The 9,411-nt window shown below is 40.2% G+C and overlaps 1 protein-coding gene across 1 annotated transcript in view; it reads left to right on the forward strand.

The window, feature by feature from the left end:
- The window catches only part of LOC117485549 (aarF domain-containing protein kinase 1-like), a 72,573-nt gene extending 70,115 nt beyond the window's left edge, over window positions 1-2,458 (forward strand). Inside the window, exons 8-9 of the mRNA XM_034134130.1 lie at window positions 979-1,128; window positions 2,198-2,458. Coding sequence (XP_033990021.1) covers window positions 979-1,128; window positions 2,198-2,458 — 411 coding nt within the window. The remainder of the gene's footprint in view (window positions 1-978; window positions 1,129-2,197) is intronic.
- The last annotated feature ends 6,953 nt before the right edge of the window (window positions 2,459-9,411 follow it).

Consider the following 9,411-nt stretch of genomic DNA (forward strand, 5'->3'; position numbering starts at 1 on the left):
CATTCTCCCTGTGTTCACTATGTAGCTCTAGACAAAAGGCTGACCTTCTGTTGACAGTCGGTGGCACACCCCCATGCACAAGAACAATATCAGACAACAGAGGTTGTTTTTTTTAAGCATGCTAGCCCTAAAAAACAACTTCCTCTCATGATGAATGATGCATCGCAACAGTGTTTCATTAAACGAGAAAAACATTGCAGTTTTGCATCGTGAACGTCTTAACATTTTGCTGACAAAATTGGAGTTCTAGTAGGAGCTCAAAATACAAATACTTACCTGAAAGTGAGCACAATAAGTTCTTCTTTAATCTTTATCATTGTTAGAGTTCAAAGGCGAAAGATATGCATAAATTGCACATACATTTTGAAATCATGGACCTCCTGTTGGATTTACAGCTTATGTCTAGGAGATATTGTTTGTTTCCAAATGTTACATATAGCGATGCAATAATTGAAGTGGGGGGTCTTTACTTTGAAAGCTCTTTGTGGACATCGAGGAGCCAATTCACCACACCCCGGACACAAATCTGTCACGGTCTGTCTGTTTTCCTGTTTTATTTTGACATTTATTTTCTCCTGGTTTCTTACTCCCTGAGTTGTCCGTCCTGTGCCTGATTGTCTCATTGTGTTCACCTGCTGCCCCTGTATTTCACCTAGAAAAGATCTTTGGATAACATGTACTGTATGGGTAGACGCAGACAAACCAAGGGTTTCAAAATAACATTACATTTGCTGCACTTTAAAGCTATACACACAATAACTTCCAATCAATCAGCACAACAATACCACGACTATACACAAATCATAAATGTCTTCATGTCCAAATAACTAAGCGCATAAATCATTATTAACAATATAAAAAATACACCAAGATTGTCACACTTACTAAAGGTGAGACAATAGCGAGTACATTCTAAATGTGTTGTGACTTGTCATTTTTGAATTTTTCTCCTTTCTTTCTATATCATGTCTCCAACAGATCTCAGAGAACCTGGGCAAGATCTATAGTGAAATGATATTTGTCCGTGGCTTTGTTCACTGTGACCCGCACCCGGGCAACGTCTTGGTCCGAAAGTGTCCTGAGAGCAAGAAGACCGAGATCACCCTGCTTGATCACGGTCTTTATCAGGTAACAAATCTACAGGCTGCCTGCAGATAAAAAAACTCTATTTTTCATGCCGCTGGCCTAGGCTAAAAGCCTTGGTACATACATTGGTAGAGCAGCAAACACACAGTCAAGATGCCCGTAATAAATCATGGCTTCCGCACACACTATCACATGCAGACACACTTCTATTAGAGCTACAGCACCATAAAAGCTTTTTGATAAACAACTAATTTGATGTTGTGCTTAGCAGAGTGCAGGATGTTGTGTTGCGATGTGTGCACCACAGCTTTAGTGATACAGTCACACACACACACACACACACACACACACACACACACACACACACACACACACACACACACACACACACACACACACACACACACACACACACACTGCTCTTACAAACACTTGTGTTACACTCAGTTTGTTAGCTGCTTGTTCCTGTATTCATAAAGAATTAAGGTAGTCCTTCAAAATTGGCACACACAAACGCATGCATGCACACAAGCAAACAAACTAACACACACACATTTTTTTCTGGAACCATAATGGTACCAATTAACTCCTTATGACTTCTGAGTACAGCTGTCATTTTGGAGTAGAATATTGTTTCACTCCTTGTGTACATGTAAATATAAAATGAATATAAAGACAACACACCCACAACTTGCAGAAGTTATGATGATTTTTACTTAGATAATGATTCTTTGTCAACATACCTAGAATCAGCGTGTGTACCTACTTTGTACTTCTACTCCTCTACAATTCAGAGGTAAATGGTATACTTGTACTCCACTACATGTCTGTAATACCTGTAGTTACTTTACAGATGTGGATGAATGATGTGAAATATAATCAAGTGTTAAATCAGACTTTAGTTCCACCTGGAGTAAATTCACAAGCTACCCTGCAGTATACAAAGTCATTCAAACTAGCTGCACCTTTACCAGCTTTGAGAACACTTTCATGATCAATCATTATAAAACATATCATATATATTATTCTGAAATGGACCAATCTGCACAATAATGTAAGATTCTGGTACTTTTACTTAAGTACAAGACCTGAGTACTTCTCCCCCCCCCAGGTCCTGGAGCCAGACTTCAGGTTGGACTACTGTCGGTTGTGGCAGGCTCTGATTAGAGGGGACATGTCGGGGGTGGAGCTGTACAGCCGCAGACTGGGGGCTGGAGATCTGTTCGCGCTGTTCGCCTGCGTGCTCACTGCTCGATCCTGGACCGCTGTGAACGCCGGCATCAGCTCTGTGCCTGTCACACACTCTGAGGTAGGCCTACTGTATGAGCTCCAACAGACGGATAGTGCATGTTCAGAGTATTTATTCAGATGATTGCCTTTATTTAACAAAGTGCATCACAGGTTACAGTCCATAAAACATGTCTATAGCCTAGAAATATAAATGTTGAGCCCACTATGTAAAGTGTGGGATGTTGAACAACATACAGACACGGTATTATTGTCCACACTGTGTTTAGACAGCAGCAATCAGCCAAATCACTACCATCGTTCTATAGAGAACCGCAGTGACGCGTCCTAAAACCCGGAAGTAAACTCCTTCCGGTTCCTTCGTCAAAAACGCAACGCAATTTCTTAATAGGATTTTGGAAAATAGCTGGAAATAAAGTCTGTGGTTGACACACATTTAAGAGACGGACCACGTTTTGTTCAGCCGGATAATATCCACATGTCTACCCTACTTTTATAATTTTCGAATCATAAATCTAGTCACCAGAAGCAAAATGCTAACGTTATGCTATAAACGAACTACAGTCGCTGCTTCAACGTCACGCCAACTTAAGATCCATATTCAAACATACAGATTCTAAATGGTACAAGTTGAAGCGTTTGTTTGAACAGTTTGCAGGAGGCAGGTACTTGCTTTCAAGCAGAACAGGGCAAACAAACTTAGCGGGAGTGTTTTACGTGTTCGGCGTAATGACGTACAACGTCCTCGACAACTTCTGTAGTCCTATTCAGCCACTTGGTAACAACCATCGTTTTTCAGACACGTAAACTCTTCAAAATCACCAGCGGGGTCACTGCTGATGTATTTAATGTCGTAGAACAAAACGTGATCTGTCTCTTCAATGTGTGTCAAACACAGACCTTATTTCGAGCTATTTTCCAAAATCCTATGGAGAAATTGCATTGCTTTTTGTCGAAGGAACCGGACGTGGTAAAAATGCTAACTTACTTCCGGGTTTTAGGACGCGTCACTGCGGTTCTCTATTGGCACAAGTTGGACGAATATAAATATGTGTCCCCGGTGTGTAAGGAGACTCACAAAGTGTCAGAAAACGAAACCCTCTCTCTTTTCCTCCTTACCTCTCAAAACAAGGGGGTACAACGGAGCTGATCCAGATTTGCTGCGTCATGACGACATTACTAAAATGTGGGCTGGCTTTGAGCCCACGGCCCTATCAGAAACGTCGCTGTATCAGAAACAATGTGCGACGTGTTTTGGAAGTAATATGGTCTGTGTTTACATTAGCAAGCATCGCTAACACTCAGAGCTAACCTGTACCGGAGAGAGTATGTGTAAAGAAGCAGGATATAAAAAGGTACTCACCTTGTGGTAAACCCGCAAGAAAAAAAGCATTTGTTTCAGAAATAATCTTTGATGTGGTTTTGAACATGATATGGCGTTTAATTTTTTTTTGTAAAGCTGTATACCCACAATCAGCACTTTAGTAACAGGGCTGGAATAGAGGGGTATGAGGCATGCCTTGAATGGTTGATCTTTTTTTTTTAATTCTTTTTTTTTGCACTTTTATTGTCATTACATAGTACAGGTACAATGTAACAAAATGGTTTCTCTACATTTGACCCATCCTAGTGTTAGGAGCAGTGGGCTGCCATTATGAACGGTGCCCGGGGAGCAGTGTAGGGAACGGTGCCTTGCTCAGGGACACCTCAGTAGCACTTGGTCTTGCCGGGACTTGAACTGGTGACCTTCCAGTTGCCAATCCAAGTCCCTATGGACTTCGCCACCACCGCCCAGTCCTGTTTGGTATTTTGAGCAAAACACTTCATAGACCTGTTTTTTATATATTTTAATTTATATATCTGAGACCTATAATATATGCCTAAAAATAGCATGATAGGAGACCTTTAATGGTGGATTGCTGTTTCACTTGCAAATATCAGACTGGTCTCTGTAGCTGTTCAGACTCAACACTACACAGCAGAGTGGATTAAGTCAAAAATGATATATGAAGTCAAATTAAGAAATGTCACCATAGGGACAGTGCAAGTAAAAGGCAAATAAAATGAGTTGACAAACATAATAAATAACAAAACACACGTTAATAAAATAGAGAACAGTTCCAAGGTACAAAAACAAATAGCAGTAGTGCAGTAGAGAACTAGCAGCCAGTGCTGACAGTTTTCAATTGTGAATGTTGGTTTTCCTCTCAGTGGTGGAAGTTCTTTACGTTCCTGTTTTCAATGATTTTTTAAAAGGTTTTCTTAGAGCCTTTAATTTAATAGGGCAGGAGATGGACAAGGAAGAGGGAGATAAAGGAACACACGCAGAAAAGGTCGGACTGGAACCAGGTCTCAGCCTTGGTCTCATGTGCGTCTGCTCTACGGCGGCGGGTTGAACTGGAAAGCCGACTGTGAGCGAACCTTATCATCCGACATCAGCTGGACCTCACTTATGCTTTTATGGCTGAATTTAAGTCTGTATCACAGCACGTTAATGCCCATGTGGGAGGATATCCGCCTTTGGCCATGTTGTTTTTCAGGATATTTTACCAAATATTTGTCACACTTCTTTCAAAGCCAAGGGCGCCAAAATACCTACATTAAAATTAAAAAAGTTGTCAGTTATTTAGATTTTCCTCCTGGTATGATTGTTTCTAGGATCCACATACATGAAGCTGGTTTGTGTGTGTTAGTTGGTCCCATTACCCACAGGGGTTCCACAGCGCCATCTGTGCTCAAGAGGATTATTTATACCTCTCTTATGCAACAGTTTGAAGCTGGCAAAGGTGCTACACTATAGTCTGCTACAGTGTCTACCCACTCACACATGACAGGCCATACAAAGCAGAATTAAGCAGGGACCAATACATAAATAGCTTTGTGTGTCTTTTTCGGTAAAATCTTTTTGTAAATCATAAGGTAGAGCTAACATGACACTGAGACAAAGAAGTATACACTTTCTTGTTGTGGAATGTGCCTGAACATGTTTCAAAATGTAACAATAGCTCAGCCCCACGTACAGTATACTGTCAGACCTTATAGAGCATTAACCTGTTTAGCCAGAGAGCCCCCGCCCAAATACCCATTTAACGGGAAGAAACTAAGCTAACTGACAATACCATTTTTACCGAAACAAAACACAAGTCTCACAAGAAGCGTCTAAATGAGCCCTGAGTGAAAAAATGCTAACACACAGAACTCTAGTTATAAATACCCTTATTACTTATCGTATCTGCACAAACAAGATATCGATTAGCAAACTGAGATTCCACAGATTCTAGGGGTATAAGTATCATCACTGAGCGATCAGAACTCGCGACATGGGAAGCACACATAGACATCACAACACGGAGCTTTACGGAGCATTCGCAGGACATCCTCTTACCTATGCTGTTGTTCTGATCAAAAGTCGTGTTCAATGGCATTAAAACGATAACAACGCTGCTGAAGGTTAATCCATAGGTTAATCCAATGTGTCTATGTCACTTTGAAATGATTACTGATAATCCATCATTCCATTTTTATGTCAATAACGGAGTTTTCACATTAGCTGCTAATAATATCTACCAGAGTGTATCGCAGCTTCCGGTTCCGTGGCATTCTGGCTACGCATCACGTACGTCCCCTCGATTCTATTGGCTCTAACGGTTAAAAAGAGATGTCAATCATCAAAATCGAACGAGGGGGGCCAGAGATATGGAAAATGCACCCAAATGACCCCAGAAGAGGTTTTTTTCTTTCTAAACCTCTCTAAAAAGGTCAAATGTCACTTGTTTTGCATCAAACTTGATACAGGGTACTTATTATATGTTATAGTTTGGATTCCTAAAGCTTTTAGTCTACTATCCCATCATTCAAGGGTGGTTTTCACTACAAGTAATGTTTTTTTTTTTGGACGGACACTATCATTTACATTTTTACAGGAGTAAAAGAGGATATCTGTGACTTTAAACCTAAGTGGCTTTGTACTTTGAACCAGACATCAACTGTGTTCCTGACAAAAGGGTTTTTTGTATTCTTTTTAAGCTGTTTTGGAGAGTCAGATAACAAATACAAATTCAGTGGTAGTGGAGTTGTTGTATAACATTCAATTTCAACCCATGGTATGGGGGTTCCGTCTAAGAACCAACACATTGCTGCTCTTATTTGGGCTGCCCAGTAATACCAGGACAGATTGGGTACCTGGAGTCCTCCTCTCTCATAAGGTAGATATAAAAGGGATAGCCGTAACCTTGGTCTCTGATTGTTCCAGATAACATTTGTAAAGATTTTCTTCATTTTGGGAAAAAATGAGGATGGTGGGTGCAATGGCAGGGATTGAAATATATAGATACAGAAATGTAGGTAGGACATTCATCTTGATAATATTGATGCGTCTGATTAGGGATAGAGGGAGTGATGTCCACCTGTTAATAGAATCTGTCACAGAAGCTATTATGGGGTCATAGTTTGTTGGAACAAGGTCTTCTATTTCAGGTGTAATCTGTATTCCTAAATATTTAAAGCCTTCCAGGGAATTTTGGAAATCTGTTTGAAGAGGTGGATTAAGTCTTTCAGATTCTTTAAGTAGAAGAATGTTAGATTTCGAACTATTCACCTTATACCCTGAGAACGTACCAAAATCCTTTATCAGTTTATTGAGCGCTGGCAATGACACAGACACATTTTTTATAAATAAAACGATAACATCAGCGTAAAGGGCCAGGCGATTTTCAATGCCCCCAACTGTTATTCCTGTGATATGAGAATGAGTTCTAACCGCGATAGCCAGGGGCTCAATTGCCAGTACAAATAGTAATGGAGATAGAGGGTACCTCTCGATAGTGAAATGTACCCCTTTTAAAAGGGAAGATATAGTCATTTGTTCTGGGAATGTCATTTTCGAGCCTGAGACCTGAAAAACAGGCTCAGGGCTTAACAGGTTAAAGTAGCAATCATTAGAATGTAATACTACGGTTATAAAACAAATTATTTATTACAATTGTTTAGGGTCAAAATGAATGTTTGATCTTCTGATACATTATGAACCATCCAGACCTCGCAGGTCTTCTAACTTAATTACTTATACTGCACTGTACATTTTTATTTTTGTATTGTATACCGGCCTCATTCTGTTTTAAATTGTTCTATTTCTTTATTTTATTTTTCTTAGCTTTGTATTGACAGCTGCAAAAACTTTCTTCCACATTAAGATTGATGGATGCTAATGTTTGTCCATGCACACAAAAGGTGACAGACAGGCTGTGAAATGATTTGTGAACATAATTTAAGTCAAAAATATAAATAACCCTTATTAGCACCCATTGTATACCAGGTCTGGGGTCTGTGTTTAGAAGGTGGCTTTCAGAGGTCAACTCAATTACACCAGTCTTGAAAAGAAGCTGAGTCGTTTTTGGGGACAGGTTGTATTTATATGAATCCCTTTATTGCAAAGTCAATATTCATGGGACAATGTTAGTCTATGTGAGAATTTTTATGCATTCATAACCATAATAGTTTTATCCCAGTGTAAGAATGTGTGAAAGACCTGCTCCTCTCCCTCCCTGTCTTCCACTGTAGCTATGATGAAGGCTCTGCATCTACTTTCTCTTTATTATCCTTTTTAAGATATCCTTCCTTCCTTTTTTCTCTCTATTCACTCTCTCATGCATGGATCATTGTTAAAGTCCAGCTTTTAACAACTGATGATGCATTCCATTAGTGTTCATTTGATCCTATGCACTAAGCTAACGGTGAGTGCTTTTAGAGCTGTGGCTTTTTGCCGTCTTCCATGCAGGTATATTTATCCTTTTAATGAACGCTTCTCTACTCAATATTAAAAACAAGTAATCAGTCAAAACATTACCCAGGCTGTGTTTGACAAATTGAGCACATTTTGACGTATGTTTTTCTGATCTACTTCCTGCGCCTCTCAAGTGGCTGCCTTGTTACAGCTCTCCTACTCACTGCTAAGTAATTTCTATTTTTTAAATATATTTATTCATCCTACTTTCCACTTTCTTTTGTAAATACACTGATTAAATTATAAGTGAACCATGGACGGCAAAAACCATACCGCTTGCATTGGTTCTTACACTTTTTTGCACACTTCTGTGTCCGGGGATCTAACGTGCAGTGAACGAAGTGCATGTTTACACCAGAGATAAGCTGTTAGCCTCTTGTAGCATGGCGATGCTAACCGGCGGAAGCCCCAATATCCCCCGCCAGCTGAGAATAAGGAGAAGGGGACGCTGTGCCGGGGGAAAGCTGCGAGCCAGGAGGAGACAATACAGACCTGTCCCTCCATCCATACTGAGTAAAGTCGCATGAGCTTAAAAATGGCATGTGTGATATCCCGTATTCTATTGAATTCTGAAATTCTTTACCCATCACGTTTTAATATCTGCTAGCTGCTGTATGAAATCATCCTGCAGAATCTCTATTGCACTTGGGAGAAGAGCTCCCCCCCCCTTTCCAAACACATTCCCTTTGCCTTTTGCACGGCCTATTATTGCAACACTCACAATACAATATGTCCTTATTGAAGCTTTCAGATGCAAATGAGAGCACCGTCGCCTCCTCTGTCCTGCTGACAGCTGTGAGCCTGCTTACCAATCTCCTATAATTGCTACTAATGATATTCCCCAAGCAGGATTCAGCAGATCACTTTTGAACACCCAGCCCCTTATTATTTGGACTGGGGGGGGGGGGTCTTTCTAGGATACAGGCAGAAACCGACAAACGTCTTTTTAGTTAATAAAAAATAATTTGAGAGATGGGAAGTAAGACAATGGGGTTGGCAATTCTTGGATAATATCGGTTGGAGAACTCACCCTACAACTCAATCTTCTACAAATGTGTGTGCAACTGTCTTTCATCTGCTAATTATGTTTAAAAGCAATGTTCAATGCTTATGCAGGAAGTAGTGTACTTTATATTTATATTGAGCCATTACAGGGTCAGCACCCAGCGTCAACTACCATGGATAGAGACAAAACCGTAATGGAAGTACCACAAAGTCCAACAGAACCAGCTGCTGTTAGAGGCTGGCTCACATGAATAGCAGATTAAAATGCCATTCAGAAAGGATCTTTATCT

The sequence above is a fragment of the Trematomus bernacchii genome, unplaced genomic scaffold (genome assembly GCF_902827165.1).
Source record: "Trematomus bernacchii unplaced genomic scaffold, fTreBer1.1, whole genome shotgun sequence".
NCBI lineage: Eukaryota > Metazoa > Chordata > Actinopteri > Perciformes > Nototheniidae > Trematomus > Trematomus bernacchii.